Source organism: Trichosurus vulpecula, chromosome 6, assembly GCF_011100635.1.
Source record: "Trichosurus vulpecula isolate mTriVul1 chromosome 6, mTriVul1.pri, whole genome shotgun sequence".
In the NCBI taxonomy this organism is placed as follows: domain Eukaryota; kingdom Metazoa; phylum Chordata; class Mammalia; order Diprotodontia; family Phalangeridae; genus Trichosurus; species Trichosurus vulpecula.
This window is the reverse complement of record NC_050578.1, coordinates 200,489,518-200,510,465: the sequence shown is the minus strand read 5'-3', so window position 1 is coordinate 200,510,465 and position 20,948 is coordinate 200,489,518. Positions and strand designations below refer to the sequence as shown.

The 20,948-nt window shown below is 38.7% G+C and overlaps 1 protein-coding gene across 1 annotated transcript in view; it reads left to right on the top strand.

Annotated features, from left to right (window-relative positions):
• OTOP1 (otopetrin 1) overlaps positions 1–19,867 on the top strand; it is a 38,161-nt gene extending 18,294 nt beyond the window's left edge. The window contains exons 4-6 of the mRNA XM_036765075.1: positions 6,436–6,566; positions 8,590–9,518; positions 19,490–19,867. Coding sequence (XP_036620970.1) covers positions 6,436–6,566; positions 8,590–9,518; positions 19,490–19,660 — 1,231 coding nt within the window. The 3' untranslated portion in view covers positions 19,661–19,867. The remainder of the gene's footprint in view (positions 1–6,435; positions 6,567–8,589; positions 9,519–19,489) is intronic.
• Positions 19,868–20,948: the final 1,081 nt, after the last annotated feature.

The window sequence follows — 20,948 nt, the reverse complement described above, 5'->3', positions numbered from 1 at the left end:
TTTTATGGATAATTAATCTATAGAATTCATCTCCCTCTAGATATCTGATTAACTCAGGTAGATACTACAAACAGACAGTGAACTGGCCTCAAAATTGAACAGGAGGAGGAAGAGAGCAGGCTGAATTGCCTTTAGGGAATTGTACAGCATTTTCAATAATCCTGAAGGTCATCCCTGATACAAAATTCCACCTAGTTGACATTAATATTTTCCTGGTAATTCTATATGCCTGTAAATCATACATTACTACAATCTCTGAATAATCAAGACCATGGGTGAAACAAATGATAATAGAAATGTGTTTGGAGGATATAAGTAGTCTCAAACATATTACCAATGATGACTTGTATGTAAGAAATAGTATAAAAGATATCATCCAACAGCACTTCTTAAACTGTGGGTCTCAACCCTGAAAAATTTGACAACAGTAAAATGTTTCTGAATGCACAATGACCAAAAATTAATTAAAAATCAAACATGTAATGAATAATGAGGTGTTTCTGGCAGCACTTACTGCATTGTACAACTTCACTGCAGCCTTGGTTCTGAACACAAAGCAAGCACACTTTGCACTGTGCATGCCCTCAGGTCAAGCAACTCAACTAATGCTGCTGAACTTTATAGGGTATTTCTATGAGGACCAAGACAAGAGTTGTTCCGGATTAAAAGGTAATGGATAGCTGTGCCTATTGTTGGTGTTGTTTGTCTTTCACTCTCAAAGAGGACCATGACACCAGGGAGGTGATGCTGTGACATGCAGGTGAATTGGATTTAAGTGGGCTGTGCGAAGTCACCAGCCTCACTTTCTCCTTTGGAGCCATCTGGGCCCAGTGGCCAGATGTAGATCAAGATGACTGGAGATGGCTCTAATGCAGTGGAAGACCTGGGCCTTTTTAAGCTAAGATCTTTCCTGGGACTTAGTTTGACTAAGGCAATGCCTATTCAGTGATTAAGGCTAGGTAAGAAATTTCTTAAGGACCGTGATGATGACAGTGATGAAGAGGACTACTTATACTGGTCCAGAAAAGAACTGGAAAGAATTTACAGATCAAGACTCTTCCCCAACCCCCACCTAGAGGGTGGTCATGCCCTTCTCTTTGGAACACTGAATCCGCCCCTTCCTCTTAAACTGCAACATTGCCTCCACCTGCCTCAGCTACCTACCCATCTTTCTCTTTTAACTAACAATGAGTCCTACTCTCTAGAGGGCTGTCATACCTTCCCCCCATTCTGCTGATCACACCCACCCCACCTCCATCCCTCTAGTCACACCTGCCTGCCCTACCCCTCCCAATCTGCCCCATCTGCCCTAACAGAGGACACTTCCCCCTACCCTATAACAAGCTCAGGCCAGCTGTGCCTGAACTGTTGGAGGGAATACTCACATTGACAAGATTACTGATATATTAAGAACATACTTTTTTTGGGGGGGGGGTTGTAGAACTGGGCTTCTCTATCTCACCCAGGCAAAAAATGCAGGGGCCACTCATGAGCTCAGTGTCACTGCTGATCAGCACAGGACCTTTGAACTGCTCCATTTCCAATGTGCTAGTTTGCCCCTTCTTATGCAGCTTGGTGGTCCCTTACTCCTGGGAGCTTGCCAGATTGTAACTGGACTTGGTGAGGATACCCAGTTGGCTTTGTCCCTACTGCAATTCAGAACTCCTGAGCTCAAGTGATCCACCAGCCACAGTCTCCCTAGGAGCAGGGATTATGGGCCTGTATCACCACACCAAGCAAGAAGATTAAGTTTTATAAAGGATACATGTAATATGCATATATAAACAAGTACTGTATAACTGTAGTGTGTGGTCCTGTAGCTCTAAGGCATTCCTCATATTATTATGGGGGAAAAATCTTTTCACAGAAGTAGGAGACAAATTCTCTTGGAAAGATCTTAGGAAAAATCAAATAGCCTCTATCAGTTAAAATTATAAACTCTAGAACCTAGATGAGTCTAGACCTATGACCTTAGAGATCATTTAGTCCAGTTCCTTCATTTGACAGGTTACAAGACTGAGGTTTAGAGCAGTTCAGTGTTTTCCCCAACATCATGGAGGTTGGAATTAATAGTGCCAAGATTTGAAAGCGTTTCCTCTGGCTCCAAACCAGGGTTCTTTCCACTTTTTCATGCTAAGGCTCTGTTATGTCCAAGTTAACCACGTCTAACTATGCCAGTTAGTAGTTTGGACAACATGACTGATTCATTAGATCAGTTTTGCTTAATTCAAAGGGAAGTAGGGAATTGAACAGTTAACAAGTAAATTGTTGAAGATCTGGGATTTTAGGTTGCCTGGAGAAAGACAAACCTGTGCTATTGACAAAGGTGCTGTGGGTTCAAATGGTAAAAGATTTTCCCTCTAGTTATTTATGCTCACTTCCACCAGATATCAATCTGGAATGAAGGTTCTTCTCCCTGCCCCCAACTCAAATGACCCACCATAATTTCAATTCAGGCCAGTTCAATTCAGTGCAGTCCAAATTAATTTAAACCAATAATTATCAAGTATTTAAATGTGTAAAGGACTAATGATCACAGGGAGAATACAAAATTTAGATTATTTTTGATTTCTGTCTTCATGAAGTTTATAATCTGGTGCAGGATATGATGCAAACATAAGTACCTATAATAAAGAATAATAAATGAGAATTTTATTAGATTGGCATAAAATGAAGTACTTTTCTGAATCAGAAAAGGCATCTAGGTGGCACCACAGTACACAGAGCACTGGGTCTGGACTCTTGAAGACCAGCTGAAATCTAGTCTCAGACACCTATGAGTTGTGTGATCTTGGGCAAGTCTCTTAACCTCTGTTTGTCTCAATTTTCTCAACTGTAAAAAAGAGATAATGATGACACTTACCTCCCAAGGTTGTCGTGGGGATCAAAGGAGGTATTTGGAGGTGTTGTATACATGCTAATGATTATTAGCTATTAATGTCATTACAGACTGGGTGGGGTAGGGAAGGAAGGTCAGAGAAGGCTTCCTGGAAAATGTGATCTTTGATATGGGCTTTAAAGGATGGATGGAAATTAAGCAGAAAAAAGGGTGAAAAGAGACCATTCCAGACATAGAGAAGAGCTGGAGCAAAGGCAAAGAAATATATTAATATCCATATCTATATCATCTATTTCTCTTTGTCTCTATCTAACTCTGTGTTGCTGTCCCTGTCTCTGTCTCTGTCATTCTTAGCTATAGCTATATCCACACACACACACACACACACACACACACACACACACACACACACACACACAAACACACACACATATATGCATTTGTAAAAATCCACAGATACCTATGGCATGTTACAGTAGGCAATAGATGACCAGTCTTGAAGCAGTAAAGACCTTGGTTCAAGACTTGCCTTTGACACATACTGTGTAACTACAGACAAATCTCTCAGTGTCCCCAGGCAACTCTTTGTCTATAAATTACAGACAAGTTTCTCATCGGCATTCATGAAGGGAGTTCTATATCTGGAATTCATCAATTTGATTAAATCACAGATCTGGACAAATACAAGTACATGTGAAACACACATTCACATACATACACACATATTAATACACCAACATTATGGATTCAACCTGTGATTTTGTTTCATGTTGCCTCAGACACACAGTAACTCCATGTTTTTTTTTTATACAGAAAAGAGAATATCCCCTTTCCCATCACTATCTTTCACCTAGATTTTTGGCAACAATGGCTAGTTTTCTGTCCAGACAATGTCCTCTGTATACTGTGCCTCTGATCCTAGTGTAAAGAAGGAACAAGCTGAGGTCCCAGCATTTCACAGTTTACAAAGTTCTTCCAATGTGTCACAACAATTTTTGAGGTAGTTAGCACAAGTGGTTTTAGACCCATTTCACAGATGAGTGAAGTGAGGCTCAGAGAAATTAATTGACTGTCCCAAAGTTATGTGGCTGGCAAATATTGGCATGGGTTATCCTGAGTTCTTTCTGTTTCACCCTACAATGATAGCTCATGTTTATGTGGCCCTTTCTATATATAACAGAGCAGCTGGACCCTAATCATTTTAGCAGAAAAGAGCATTTGGCTCTTCTTTTCAGAATATGCTTGTGGACATGTATCATTGTTGGAAAAAAAAGACAAAAATAGAGTTTTTTCTAAAAGGGCTTCCTGGTAAGGATAGGGAATTTTAAGTTCTGAAGATTCCTGTCAGTAGCAAGGGACCTAACTTCATTTATTCTCCTGTGGTTGGAGTGTAACTTTTGTCCCAGTTTGGAAAGGAGACAAGGAAATATAAGTTGAAACCAAAATTATGTGGAAAAGAGTTCTTTATTGTGGTCTAGAGTGATCAGTATCAAGCAACAATAAAAGTAGTTTGGGCAAATTTTCCCCCCAGTCCCAGAGAAGTTTCCAAATCAAACTGACACGGAACACAGCCAGATTCAATTGCTAAAGGCAATGACTGTTAGCAAAGGAAGGTAAAAATTAATATATTGTGCTCAAAGTCAATTGGATGAGGAAGTAAGAACAAAAGAAGAAAGTGGAGCCATATGTATTATTAGCAAATGCAAAACAGTCTGAGTCAAATATTATTGTCTGTGTTTGTTAATTGCTCAACACAATACCTCATAGACATTTCACTACACTGATAAAATCTACAGGGGCTAGACAAATTTCAATATCAAACAAATTTTACACACATGTTGGCTCAGGAATATCATCTAAGGTTCTATTTTATTCTTCATTCCTGCCTGGAAATTCCACCCTTGACAAAGATAAATGTTGTATTCAAATGGCAAAATGCTGTTTCGCCAGTCAGCACTGGACAGCTCCAGGGGTTTTCATCGGTGTCCAAGTGGTTTTTAGTACCACCTCTGCCTCCATCTGACTTTGGGCAAGTCACTTTGGGCTTCATTTTCTTCATCTATAAAATGAGGGGATTGGATTACATAAAGTTTGAAGTCCTGTCTGGCTTAAAGATCATATACACACATACATACATGCATATATATATATGTGTATACATATGTATATTTAGACTTACATATACATACACACATATTCTAAAAACCCTTTCAGTTCTAACATTCTGTATCTACCTTCTATGTTTACTTCCACTTATAACATTTTATATGTGTAATATAAGATTCCTTTCAGCTCTAATTCTATTTGACAAACCTTTATTAGTTAACCTGGTAGAAAAAAGGATAGGCAATGATTTGGGGATGTCTTCATGGAGGAAGTAGTACCTGTGTTAGGCTTTAAAGGAGGGGAAGGACTTCAGTGGATGGAAATTAGAGTGGAGGGGCACAGCATTCGTATGGCATTAGCAAGGGGACGAGAGTGGGAGAAGGCAGGGTAAGAGCAAATGACAGTTTAATTTGATTAGAATGTAGAACATATGGAGAGGAATAGCATACAGGGCTGGACAGATAGTTTGAAGGTAGATAACAGAGTAAGTTTACACTTCATTTGACAGGCAATGGGGAGTCACTGAAGATTTTTGAATAGAGGAGTGTTGGGATAATAGCAGGGCATTAGAAAATTCTGTTTGGATAGTAGTGGAGGGTAGCTTGGAGAAGCAGTCTAGGGAAAACCTGGAGGCAAGATGATCAGTTCCGAGGCTGCTATAAAGGCCTAGATGAGAAAAGTGGGAGGGTCTAATTTAGGGTGATTCTAGTGGGAATATATGGGAGGGGACAGATTGAGAAATATTGCAGGAATAGAAGTGATCATTAGTGATCTTAGAGAGAACTCTTTCATTAGAATGGAGGAGAATCAAAGTCAGATTTCAAGGGGAGGACTGAGGGGATATTTTGAAAAAGGCAATAGCTAGTATTTATAACTCCTTTTTTAGGAATTTGGAATAGAAACGGATGAGAGGAGAAAAGATAAATAGCAGTCAGGGGAATTATTATTAGGATAGGGGATTTCTAAGAAAAGAAGAATAAAGGTTCACAAGAAGGGAAAGATGGAACAAGTTCACAGAATTGAAGGGAGGGGACAGGATTGAGAATATGGATGGACTCAAACAAGGAGTAAAAGTCTTCTTCTGGGTCTGGAGGAAAGGAGAAATAGATGGATGAAGACCCTGAGAACATCAGAGGATTGAGGTGCAAATATTTGCTCTTCTACGTTCTAAGATTCTTTTCAGCTGGAAGATTCTATGTTCTTATGTTTTAAGGGTGCTTCCAGCTTTAACCACCTATGTCTACAGCAACCTCAAGCTCCAGCTTCAGGAACTCTGTTTTTGGAATGCTGTAGATTGTTGGTTTAGCACATGGCCAACTTTGCTGAATGACTGATTTTGCCAGAGATGAAATTAGGCTAGAAGTCCTGGATTCTGTGACCCTGCTCCCAGAGTGATTGATTGCCCCTGCCTTGGCCCTAGTCATTGGTTACTCTGCTTTGATAACCCCTACCCCTGAGCTACTTGCTAAGTAAATGGCAATGTTTTCTAGGTTCGGCTTGATCCATTCTGTATTCACAAATTTGCTCCTCTGGGTTAATGGTGTCCTGAATGAGTCAAAGCACCAACTCAATGAGCATAAGGAAAGGCTGATGACTCTTGGCTTTGGGAACCTAACAATAGGTAAGATTTGGTGGTGAACGTTTTCCTATCTGGCATTACCTTATATGTATGGTTCCTCGGTTTCCTAATCTATAAAATGGGGATGATAATAATAACACCTACCTCCTAGACATGAGGACAAAATGAGATATGATTAGTAAACAGCTTAGCACAATACCTGGCACATAGTAGGTGCTAAATAAATGATTACTCTCTTTCCCTTCCTTACCTTCACTGCCTACGTGAGCCTAGGATGAAATGAATTTTCTTTTTTTTCCCCTTAATGCTTGTGGTTGATGATCTTTTTAAAATGTATGACTTCACTTTCTTTCATTATTAAATAGAGTTCACTGAATTAAAAAAAAAGTTTTCTTAATGACTGAAGATTTTACAGGGTTCCACCGTGGGTTGCCTAAAGATAATTCCACATTATTCAGTACCATACACAGAGATATGGTAGGTATAAAAGATGAGCACTTGAGCTAAATGTATACATTATGGCTAAGCCCAACCTAGGCTGGACCAGTGATTCAGGCTTAGGGCTTAAAATTCAATCAAGCACTCCCAGTCCATAAAATACGATTAAAACATCTTTATTGATAATAGAGATTAAAAGAACACAAATGCTAAAGCTAAAAGTATACTGAGTTAGATAATACATTTCTTTTCTCTGCCTACAGAGTCAGTACATCAATCAGCCATGCTAGGTATTCCCTGTAGAGCAGTAACAAATCCAGTTAAACCTCTCACTCAGCCTCCTCCTCGGCTAGGTTTTCTATACCTCAGGTGGAAGGGAAGCCAAATGCTCCCCTAAGCCCCTTAAAAGCCCAATTGAATCTACTGAAAACACATGTTTTTCCTCCTACAGCTTATTTGTTCATTTTCTTTTAAATTAAATCTAAGATATTACCCCTTTCTCTTAAAAGTGTGTGTGTATGTGCACACGCACATATCCACATATGTGTGTCTCAGTTAAGCACAGGTATAGTAGAAAGAACTCTAGACTTGGACTCATCCAGTCCTAGGGCCAGTCACTCTCTGAGACTCAGTCTGATCTTTTGTGAAATGTAAAAATTATACTTTTAAAAATCTGTCTTGCAGGGTTTTTGTGAGAATAAAAGGAGATAATGTCCTTTGTAGTTAGAAATCACAGTATAAATGGAAGGTATTTTTCTGCATTTTTTAGAAATGCTCTTCGAGCATATCTATACAGGAGCCTCATGCTTAATAGAAATCATAAACAGCTATTTGAATTGATAGCAAAGCTGTAGTAAAAATTTTAGATCCAACGGAAATTGTTCCCTAGCCCCTCTCCCCTCTTTTCTGCCTGCTGACATCCTACATATCATCTTTCAAGGCAATTCCATCTCTTCCATGAAGCCTGCCCTAGATTTCTTTCTTCTCTTCCCTCCTGGCAGTGATTTCTTCTTCTGGACTAACATAACTACATCTTAAACCTCTCATTACATGTTCGCATTCTAGTTGTTACAGTTATCTGTTTTCATGTCTTATCTTCTTGCTAAATTATAAACTCCTTGAGGGCAGGGTGTATGTCTTATTCTGCTTTATATAATCCTTCCTGACTGCACATGGTAAGTGCTTCAAGAAGGACCAGAATTTAAGGATGCTTTAAAGAACCAAGTTCTATCAATTGTTGCAGGGCATTTTTTTAATCCATAAGGCAGAGAAAATAGATAGTACGAAAAATTTTATTTCAAAGTAAAATTATAGTATCAGTTTACAATTATTTGCACAGAAAATTATAATAAAATTATTTTTATAAATGCTTATCAGTTGACATGCTTAGTTCTTCTAGTCTTAATAAGGGTAAATTGATTTGGATTTGAACACAGATTGGTTTGCCTGGAAGAAAATGAAGTTTCAGTTCATTGCATAGAGTGGATGCTTAATAACTGTTTCTGAATTGAATGAAACTTTGGATGAAGTAGATTCTGAACCATCATTGATATCGAGGAGTTTGTGTTTTTGTTTCTCTAACTGAAGTGATTTTTTCACCCCAATGTAACCTGTCTTTTTCTTTTAGCCTTAGATGACCACACACCTGAATGTAATTGTACATCCACTGCCCTCTGCTCCATAATCTCACAAGGAATCTATTATCTCTATCCTTTCAACATAGAGTATCATATCTTGGTCTCCACAATGTTCTATGTTCTGTGGAAAAACATTGGACGCAAGGTTGAAGATCACCAGCATCCAAAAATCCAATTTAAGTTCCATGGTGTGATGATGGGCACACTTGTTGGTCTGACAGTTCTGGCCACCACAATTGCCATCGTTGCGGTCTACTTGATCCAGATTGGGCGTTCAAAGACAAGAAGTGAGTCTGCGCTCATCATGTTTTATGTATATGCTACAACCTCATTAATGGTGATGGTCATAGCAGGCATTGTAGGAGTCTGGATTTATAGGACAGAAGAGACATCGTTGGATGAGTCCAAAAATCCTGCCCGGAAACTTGACTCAGACCTCCTGATAGGAACTGCTTCTGGGTCCTGGCTTATTTCTTGGGGATCCATCTTGGCCATTATCTGTGCCGAGGAACGCCCTGAGTACACGTGGTACAACCTGCCTTATTCTATCCTGGCGATTCTGGAGAAATATATTCAAAACCTCTTCATCATTGAATCCATACACCGCAAACCTGAGAAATATAATGAGGACATCAGGACTCTTAGAGTCATGGCCATATGCAATAGGAATTCCACTCCGCTCAGTCCTTCATGTCAAAAGAATTATGGTGTGGCAGGAGATGCTGCTTCCAATAGCAGAGAATTGTCATATATGCTCAATGGAAATATTTGCTTGAGCGAAGACTATATGACAGATAGCAGAGAACAGAACCAAGAATGCAACCCAGCTACAAACTGCAGATCACGTTCTTTGCCAGCTAACACCAAGAGAAAAATCCTGAGGAATATCGCAGCCCTTTTGTTCCTCTGCAACATTTCGGTAATATACACTAAATATTATGTATAACCCATGTCAAATTGCTTGCCTTCTCAATGGGGTAAAGGGAGGAGGGGAAGAATTTGGAACTTAAAATTTGAAAAACAAAGAATGTTAAAATTGTTTTTACATGTAATTGGGAAAATTAAATATTAAGTTAAAAAAGGTACACTAAGTATTCTGTCTAATGAGCAAGTAGCATTACCAAAAGCACTTGAATCTTATAGACCTATAGAATGATAGACTCTTAGAGTTGGAAGCAGGCTTGTTCTGGTAAATGTTTAAGAACCATCTCTCTCTAAAAAAACCCAAATGTCCTCAGGATATATTTTGTTTAAACTGCATTATTAAAATTTTCTTCTTTACTTTCTTAAGCTTAGACAATCAACAAAACAAATCAAGATCTGATATGTGGCATTGATTTCTGAGTTATAGAGGTTCATGTCAAAAATTTAACAATCAGCCCTCTCCAGATGGCTTTAGCACACCAAGGCTGGAAGAAATCTTAGTGGTCAACTAGTCCATTCTCTATCTGGAGCAAGAATCCCCTTTATAACTTTCCAATACCTTTCAGTCTCTACTTAAACATAATGTTAAATGTTGCCTTATGAAGCATCCCATTGCATCTTTGGACAGCTCTAAACAGTTGGAAGTTTCTTCCTTATAAACAATTAAAATCTGCCTCCCTGAAACTTCTGCCCATTAATTTTAATTTTGCCTGCTGGACCCAAGCAGAATTAGTTAAATAGATGGGTATGGGGGCAGCTAGGTGGAGCAGTGAGTAGAGTACCGGCTCTGGAGTCAGGAAGACCTGAGTTCAAATTCGGCCTCAGACACTTAACACTTACTAGCTGTGTGACCTTGGGCAAGTCACTTAATCCTAAATGCCTTCCCTTCTCCCCTCCAAAAAACAAAACAAAACAAAACAATAAAACAGAAACAAAAATAAATTGATAGGAGTATAGTGGCTAGAAAGCCAGTCTTGACTTTGAGTCAAGTCCCACCCCAATACGTAATTGCATCACCCTGATGAGTCACTTTGCCTCTAACTACCATATGCCTAGATTTCAGCCAATTGTTTGGTTTAGCCCCCATCTTGTCAATACAATGACGAGATGGGCACTGGATAATACTGCCACTGCTGCAGGCCACCTTCTAACATTGTTAATTGTAGAATAGGCATTGAGGTAAAGGGTATTTCCTCATTGGGAGGAATCGCCAGTGAATTTGGAGATCACCAGTGAAATCATGGGTCTAGCTCAAAGTAAAAAATTTTAAAAAATGGAGTATTCTTAAAATTTTTTTCACAATGTAAAAATTATCCCATACTATCAGAAAACAAATAAGAAAAAAAAACACCATGATACAAAACTCTGTAAGAATAAAGTCAGCATGATGTAGTGGAAAGCTCATTGGACTGGGAATTCTGGTCTTGATTCTTTTATTAATTACAGTAGCAGTGTGACTTTGGACAAATCACTTTCAGTCTTTGGGCCTCAGTTTCCTCGTCCATAAAATGTAGGAATGGGCCAAGATGATTACTTCCTCTTCTAACCTACTATAGACATGAGTTGAACTGGGAGTCACAGACACTGAAGCATTAGTTGCAGAAGAGAATCCCTGGAGGTATTTGGGGTGAAGTTGTCCTCACCGACTCCACTAATGGACTTCTGGATTGCAGGAACAAATTCTTTTAATGATGAGATCAAAAATGACCTTGCTATGTGATCATCACTTCACATAGTGATCATGCCTCATGATTTCTAAGATCTGACATTTCATCCTTTATCCTGATTCAGGGAGAAACACCAGTTCCATTTAATAGATTCTTTTTGAGAGCTCCTGAAGCCAAGCAAAAGAGAAGACCAACAATCATGATGGCTCCCATTATATATTTTAAAGAATACATTCATGTCTATGACTCCACTGGATTCTCATGAAAACTCTATGAGGTTGAAAGAGCAAGTATCATCTCTCCCATTTTACAGATTAATAAGTGAAGGTAAAAGTATTTTATTAAGTGACCCGGGCACTGGGCAGAGGAGAGAAATAGAAAAAATGAGCTAGCACCTACTGGGTCCTTACTTCTCAAAGAGCTCACACTCACTCACTCACACAAACAATAAATATTTATTAAGTGCTTATTATTTGTCAGGAACCATGCTGGGTGCTAAGGGTACAAAAAAGAGGCAAAAGATGCTCCCTGCCCTCAAGGAGTTTGTAATCTAATAAATACAAAGCAAAACATGTAAAAGAGTTCAGCTTCACCATGGATGGAAAGGCCCACTAGGCCTAAATGTCTATAAGCAGGGTTAACAGCAAGACCTTGGGATCCTCAGAGTGGCAAAGGAACCTTTCTACAGCCTCGCAGTTAACTAGAGCCAACATGGAAATCTAGTCAAGCAAAAGAAATCCAGGAGAGGTGATGTCCCAAAATATGTGTCTTCCTTCACACTTTGAATCCATCAATTCTCTGTCATGAGGTGGGTGGCATGCTTCATCATAGGTCTTCTGTAGATGTTGTTGGTCATTGCTTTGATCAGAGTTTTACAGACTTTCAAAGTTGGTTTTTCTTTACAATGTTGTTGTCATTGTGTAAATAGATAGATTATCCTCCTGGTTTTGCTCATTTCACTTTGCAACAGTTCAGACTTCCTAAGATTTTCTAAAATTGTCTCTTTCATAATATCTTAAAGCACAACAATATTTCATATTCATATAAAACATATATTTCATATAAAACAATTTTTCAGCCATCTCCTATGAGATGGGCATTCCTTAGTCACCAGTTTCTTTTCATTTCTTTTTTCCTTTTAATCCCTTCTTCAGGGTCAAGAAGTTTGTTTCGCTTGTAACTATTCTCTCCCCCTCTCCCCCTTCTGCCACCTATATTATTCTCCTTTTTAATGCTGCCCATTCCTTATCCTTTACTTGTTACCCTATTGAGTTAGATATATTTCTATACTTAATTCTTTGTCTTTGTCAAAGTCAGTAAGTATCAAATGTTACTATATGCCAGGTACTGTGCTTAAGTGATAGGAATACAAGAAAGAACATCCTTGCCCTCAAAAATCTTTCATTCTAATTGGAGAAGACAGTACAAAAAAGCGAGCTGCAAAGTAGGGGGGAGGAGAAAAAAAGGGGTACCTTTATGGGGGAATGATGGTGAAATCCAAAAATAAGAAGAGTTAGGAAAGGCATGAAGGATGGCTGGCATAGACCATTCCTCAAATTGAGGTTTCATAAGGAACCCATTAATGGGAAAGGAGGCAGCAGGGCAGAGGAATCTTCCAGAGTGGGAAGGTAGCTGAGGCATTATGGTGAAGTCTCAAGAGTCTGAAGTAGAATCAGAAGAGGAATATGTGTGTGAGTGTATGTATGTGTTCAACTCTTCTTTGTCAGGTTTAGATGAGAGTGAGGTTCATTTGATGCCTGCTCTTCGCACCCCTCCCTCCATGTTTATATATTCTTTTCTTGGATCCCAGTTAAGAGAAATAGTAAGTTCCATTTTCTTCTTCCACCTTTTACACTAGGGGATTCCTTTTACCTTCCCTCCTATTTGCCCTTCTTAAAACTTCCAAAGACCTTTATTTTTCTTATTTACTTCTCTCAATACCCTTGGAAGATATCAAAGTTTTGAAGGGAGGCATGTTTCTCCTACTCCTAATTAAAATGTTAGCACTTTATCATCATACAGTGCCTTCTGATTACTCAAATAAATTTATCTTTCTAGTTTTTGCTTGACTCTTGTTTTTACATTTTAATTTTTCTATGCAACTCTGGTCTCTTCATTAGGAATGCCGGATAATTCTCTTTTCCTTTAAAGATCCATTTCTTTTCCCCATAGGATTATACTCAGCTTTGGAGGGTAATTTATTCTTGGTTGTAAGCCTATCTCTTTTGCCTTTTAGAATATTGTATTCCTCTTGTTTATGGTAGAAACTGCCAGGTCTTGTATGATCTCAACTCATCAAGAGTGCTTGTGCATTTCTCTCTTATCCTACCTATCCTGAGTAAAGTCTTTCTTCTCATTTTTTGTCCCTTTCAGTCCAAAGATCATTATCCTTGGCAAAGAAAAATAAAAACAAAATGAAAGTTGAACAACTCTGCTTTCTTTATTTTTGTCTGTTAGTATGATCTAAGTAGTGGCCCTGAGGCCTCTTCTTTGACCCTGTTCTTCTCTCAATACAGTAGAGTGTCCTCTCATCCTTCAGTTTTGTTGTTGATAACTTTCCTTGACATCCTCAGCTCGTTCTTAATTTTAACATCTCAGACTTTTTTATAGGAGCTTTAATGTGGGAGAATCACTATATCCTGATCCAGTCTTTTCCACTGTTGGAAAACTCTAGTTATTAGGAAGCTTTTCCTTCCATTGAGCCAAAATCTACCTCTCTATAACTTCCATTTCTTTCTCCTTGGTCTGCTGAGGCCAAACAGAACAAATACAATTCCATGACGATGTGACTTCCCTTCAAATAGTTGAAGAGAGCTGTCATGATTTCCATCCTTCCCTCCCCTCCCACCCCAAATCCCTACAACCCAAGCTTCTCTTCTCCATGGCATATTTTAATATGAACACTTATCGTTGTTCAGTCATTCATTAGTGTCTGATTCTTCCTAGCTCCATGAACCATACTGTCTGTGGGGTTTTCTTGGCAAGGATACTGGAGTGGTTTGCCACTTCCTTCTTCAGTGGATTATGAACACTAGATAATAATGATAATAATAGTAACTAACAGATAAATGTTATTGAGAAGGGGAATCTGTGCAAAAAATCCAAGACAGATACAATGGAATTCGGGCATAGTGACTGCTGTTAGGCTCTATTCACTGGGTCACTTGAGAATTCTATTAACCTAAGAGCTAAATCCTGTGTCTTAGTCTTAGTGCAGTTAGCTCCCATTCAAAATGAGGCTGGATCTTTGCAAATCTTTGATTTTTACTTGCCTCCCTTTACCAACCAGTTGGCTAGGTGGCCCTGGACATCAGGGTTAGAAGGGCAATGTGATGTGAAAAAATAATAAAACTTAAGAGTTAAAAGACTTGGTTTTGAGTCTTGGATGCACTACTTAAGAGTTGCTGACTGTAGACATATTATTGACCTTTCCGACTCAATTTCTTAATCTGGAAGTAATGCATTCCCAGGTTTGTTGTAAGGTTCAAATTATATAATTGAAGTAAAGTAGTCCCTATCTGTAAAGTGCAACACAAATGTAAACCCTTAGTAGAATTACTTTCCATTCCCCGGTTGGTAGTTGATATGTACTTAGATGGGGAGGTGGGTACTGACTGGATAATGGTAAAGTTAGTTGTCTTTGAAATTAATTGATAGACTGGACCCAAACAGTCTTGGAATAATGGAATAATGTCAACCTGAAAAGTCTCTAGTGGGGAGATACTGGGCTCTGGCTTTGACCCATTTCTCCTCAATATTATTAGTGACTTGGATGAAGGAATTGATGGCATGCCTATCAAGTATGTGGATAACATGAATCTGAAAGGGTTTTGCCAATTTATAGTAGATGGCAGACTCAGGATCCAAAAAGTGACCAAAAGATTGGAACAATGGGGGTAAAGCTGTGATGAAACATAGCATTACCAGATATAAAGTCTTGCACTTGACTTCCCCAAATAAATTGCAGTAGAATTAGACAAGGAGTATTAGATGGTCTGAGTTGAATGCAGGTTGAGTATGAGTCAGTTGTGTGATGTGGCAGTAATGTATACTCTTTCCAGGCTTCTTGAGTATCATAGCAGTAACTACTACAGACAGTGAGGGTCACATTTTTACAAGGAGCATAACATGCTATTTTTAAGGGTAGAGGCGCAAAATGGAGAAACACGTTCCACCTTCATACATCTTTTGTTGTTGTTGTTGTGTGTGTTCTGTCATTTACTCTGTATAATTTTTTTTCTGTCCCATCAGGCCAGTATTATCGCTACCCAGTATTATCTCTAATTTGGAGGGGGCTTCAACCCTGTTTAAAGAGGAATTGGATTAGATCACCTCTGGAGTCCCTTTGGATCTCAGTTTCCTTATCTGCAAAATGAGCAAGTTGGGTTAGGTGACCACCATGGCACCTCCTTTGCTAAATCTATGATCCCATGATTGTTCCTACTCTAAGACTGTGATTTTGAGGTTCAGCATTTGAGTGGTGTAAGACAGAAACTACTTGCCCATGAGGATGAGTTTCCTATCACTTGAGAAGCAGAGGCTGGACTCACTGGGGTTCTCAGAAGGGGGATTGGTGCTTGACGTAGAAGTTAGATTAGAGGATTTATGAAGTCCTAACCAACACTGGAGATTACATGATGCTGTGATTCTAAGTCTGTATTTTCCAGTTTGGTCCCACTCCTTCATCTGTCTGAAAAATCCTTAGTTTTCTTTCTAATCTGAATCTTCTCTTTAATTTAAACTCGCATCCTATTTCATCTTCTCCGGATTATCTCTGGGCTTCTTTCCTTGAGCCCTGAACACCTGGCTCCCTTTGTTCTCCTGCTAAGCAGGTTTACAATTGAGCTAGATGTGGGAAAAGCCCTCAATGAATGCTCATTGAGTTGAATTCTCTAAACGACTTGACCAAATCAACAAATCGTTACAGAGCACCTGTTGTGGGAGAGACCAGCAGTGGGGAAATATAAAGAACAAGACATAGGCTCTACCCTCAAGGATTCTGATTGAGGTTCTAAGAAATATATGGAAAATCACAATGAAGAACACCAGGTTGACTGACTGTGGTAGGGGCAGTTAGTGCTATAGAAGGGTCATAAGAAGCTGCTAAGCGGCATACTGGATAGATTGCTAGATTGGGTCAGGAAAAGCTGGGTTTAAATATTACCTCAGATAATAGCTAGTTGTGTCATTCTAGGCAAGTCATTTGACTTTTCTCAACCTTAGTTTCCCCATCTGTAAATGGAGATAACCATCTATTTCACATGGGTATTGTAAGGACCAAAAGAGATAATATGTGTAAAGCACTTTGCAAACCTTAAAGCATTATATAAATGCTAGCTCTTCTTATTCTTGTTCTTAAAAAGAAGAGACCAATGTGGGTCAATGAAGTATCAAAAGTTATGCTGACTCAGTGACCCCACTGTTGGCAGTCTTGCTTGTCGATCAGTGTTGGGCGAGGCATCATCCAGGCCGCAGCTTTCATATTACCTGCTGTCCAGATCATAGCAGGTCATCCCCTGCCCGTTAGGCAGCACATAGAAGCCCATTCCCCTTAGCCATTATCTCATTTCCTTATTGTGCAGCAGTTGGGAAGGAGCTGATATGCAATAGCCCATCCCCTTTTGCTGACATAGGCCTATCTGAATCATCTTTATCTCATTACGAAAGTTATCCATAAAAGCTGGCTCCATCTTGAATTTCTGGCTAATCTCTAGTGATCAACATATCACCATGTTGTTTGATGTATTTTTTGATAAACTCCTTTTAGTTCTGTTTTTCCTGAGCTTTGCCTTGTTAATTGAGGCAAAGACCTACACAAAAAATTTTCCTTTTAACAGAAAGAAGACTTCAGGAAGAAGTAAGAAATTGAATAATTGGAAAGGGCCTTGGAGGATTATAATTGGAAGGTGCATTAGAAGTCATCTAGTTCAACCTCTTGATTTTACAGATAAGGAAACTGAGATCCATAAAGTATAATTTGCCTAATTTCTAATAGCTAGTAAATAGCAGAGTCAGATTTTGAATCCAGATTCCCTAATCCTAAATCCTATGCCCTTTCTTGATATCATGCTGTATTATTGTAGAGGACAAAAACAAACATCTCCTGTTATTCCATTCATTTCCATTCAATTCAAAGATATAACATGCCAGTCCACCATATACTGTACCTGGCTAGAAAATAGATCATAATTAAGGGTAGAGAAGTTGCCCCTCTCGAGTTAGGGGAAGACCATATTTATAGAGAAGAAGTCTTGTATTATGGTGGATATAATGGATGGGGCATTAGTTTTAGACTTAAAAAATCTGGGTTCAAGGCCATTTACTAGATGTGTGCCCCTGGGAAAATCACTTAATCATTTTAGGCATCAGGTTCTTCATTTATAAATTTAGGATAGAAATATTTGCACTGCCTAAATGTGTAAGGCCAAAAGCCATCCCTCAGCAGATAAATAGTCAAAGAATAGAAATATCTGGGCATGGTTATACATGCTTGTAATTCTTCCTACTTGAGAGGCTGGGGCTGGTAGATTTCTTGAGCTAGGTAGCTTTGAGACCAAATGGGATTAGAATTGTTAAGTGCCTGCATTAAATCTGTCATCAATGTGATGAGTCCCAGGAATGTGGGAAGGAGACGACCAGGTTGCCTAAGAAGGGGAGAACTGGGCCAGGTTGGAAATAGAGAAGGACAAAGCTTCTGTATTGGTCAGTAGTGGAATTCAGGTTTGTGAGTGGCAGCTGTATTTCCCACCTTGATGAGATTGGGAGATCTAGTCTCCAAAACCAAAAATAACCAAAAAAAAAAAAAACCAACAAAGGATATGAAAAGTTTTCTGAAGAATTATTATAGACTATTAGCAACCATGAAAAATGCTCCAAATAATAAAGGAAATGAAAATTTAAATAATCCTGAAGTCTCACTTCACACCCAAAAAACTGGCAAATATGACAAAAGATGGGAATAGTAAATGTTGGAGGGCTTATGGAAAGACAGGCACATACATCCCAAAGAGATCAGAGAAAGAGGAAAAGGATCTGTATATACAAAAATATTTATAGCAATTTCATTTGTAGCAGCTCAAGTCTGGAAACTAAGGGGATATCAACCTTTTAAACAGTGGCTAAACAAATGATGATATATGAATGTAATTGAATATTATTATGTTGTAAGAAATGACAAGACATAGTTATAGAATTCACTGGAAGTAAGCAGAACTAGGAGAACAATATATACAACAATAACACTGTAAAAAAAAAAGACTTTAAAACTCTGATCAATGCAATGAAAAAACCATGATGCCAGAGGACTAAAGGTGAAGCATGCTACCCGTTTCTTCCCAGAGAGGTGATGGGCTTAAAAGGCAGGATGAGCCATACATTTTTGGATATGGCCAGTGAGGGGATTTATTTTGCTGGACCATGCATATTTATTTTATTTTTTATTGTGTTTATTTATTTGTTTTATTGTTTATTGTTTAATTTGGGAAGGGGAAGTAGGAGAGACAGATAATAAATGTGTATTTTTTAAAAAAGAATAAAAAAGGAAAGACAGTTATACCAGTATTCCCTTGGTGGAACTTGAAATGAGTCTAACCGTTTTGGAAAGCAATGTAGAATTAAGAGAAGAAAGTGACTAAAATGTCCATACCCTCTGACTCAGTGATTCCACTGCTGGGCATATACCCAGAGAACACCAATGACAAATAGAAAGGCCCCATGCACCACAAAATAATTGTAACAGCATTTGTAGTATCAGTGACTCAGGAATTCAATGCCAACCTGTTGCTGGGGGGCAGGGTATTATCTGTACTTCCCAGTGGGCTAAGTGAACATTGAGGAAGAATCGAGTCAGAGATGTTGAACAAAAGCAAATGTAGCATGGGATCTCAAGACGTTGAGTTGGCCAGGAATAGCATCACAGCCTATCTTGACTACTTTTTAATTATTTCGTTCGATTCTCCTCATATTTCATTTGGTCCTCACAAAAAACTCTCTGAAGTAGACAATTCCTCAAACTGTCTAATTTAGAAGGGATTCCTATTCAGGTATGGCTTGGGATAGAACACCTTCCTGGTCTCTCTTTGAGTTCTCAGATTCTGTGATTCAGGGCAAGTCCCTTACCCTCTCTGGGCCCAAGCTTTCTGTAAGATGAGCCACTTGAACTAAGGTGGGGCAGGGGTGGGGGGTCACAGAAAGTAGACGTTTAGTTCTGGAGACCTGAGGCTATTTTTGTCTGGGCTTTGTGTGGAACCCAAGTAAAGGCTTCTCAGGAACAATATATCTCTTTTCCCTTCTCATACAGCTTTGGATCCCACCTGCCTTTGGGTGCCGGCCTGAATATGACAACGGATTAGAAGAAATTGTTTTTGGATTTGAACCTTGGATAATTGTGGTTAACCTTGCCATGCCTTTTTCTATTTTCTACCGGATGCATTCAGCTGCCTCTCTATTTGAGGTCTATTGTAAGACGTAGACTCCTCGGTACCCATGAATGGATAGAGGAACAAACAAATCCAAAAATTCATTCTCCTGCCATCTGAGAACCACCAGGTTCTGCAAATATTATGTTAGCAAACAAAGAGCCGAGTAAATAGATTGTGGTATTGCCTTTCGATTTTTATATGCAATCGTTGTGTTTACTATATTTTTAGGGAAACTTTTTTTATCCTCAATTAGTGTTCAAATTTATGATGAACAAAAATCCATAATAAGGTTGAATTAAAAAATTTAATGAAATCACATCAATTTTTTTTTCTGGCTCAATTTGCTTTTGAAATAATTCCACTGATAGCATATGCTTTGTAATTAGTGAATATATTGCTAGTTTGGAAAGCCTTTTATTTAATTTTTGAACAGATATAATGTTACTTGTAATTTTCTCCAGGGTAACTTGTATACACATAGATAAATGATAATATAGTATTCTTTATTGATAGAATTTTGTGCACATTTTTACTCATGAACATTTTGGATTTTTTTATATTCTTTTAAAATGACTATTTCTATGTTGTAATAAAGTTAGTTCTTTTTCTATCAGTTGGCATTTTCTTTTTTCCAAAAGTCAGTTTGATTCAACTGAAGAAGGGACAATTCAGGAAGGAAGGAAACAAGCATTTATTAAGTGCCTATTATGTATCAGGAACTATGCTAAGCACTTTACAAAAATGGTCTTATTTAATCCTCACAACAACTCTGGAGAGAAAGGTGCTATTATCCTCACTTTACAGATGAGGAAGCTGAGGCAAATAGAGGTCAAGTGATTTGCCCCGGGCTCCACGGTCAAATCAGTACTCAGATCTTGCTGACCCCAGGCTTACTATTCCATTGACCATGCCACAAGTTTGCCTGGTTAAGCATACCTTACATAAAGAAACAGAGGCAGCTAGGTGGCTTAATGGATAGAACACTGGGTCTGGAATCAAGAAGACCTGAGTTCAAATATGGCCTCAGACATTCATTCACTAGCTGTATGACCCTGGGCAAGTCATTTAACCTCCTTTTGCCTTCTTAATCCACTGGAGAAGGAAATGGCAGGCCAGTCCATTATCTTTGCCAAGAAAATTCCATGAGGAGTCACGAAGACTGAGATAAGACTGAAAATGAGTGAGCAACAAAATGTACAAAACACTGTGTTTGGGGTTGGGGTGGGCACGGGGAAAAGGTGGTTCCTACCTTTGTGGGGCTTTTTAGCATTATAGAAAGATATTTATTAAGCATGTACACAACACGTATAATATATAAAATTACATATGAGTGTGTAT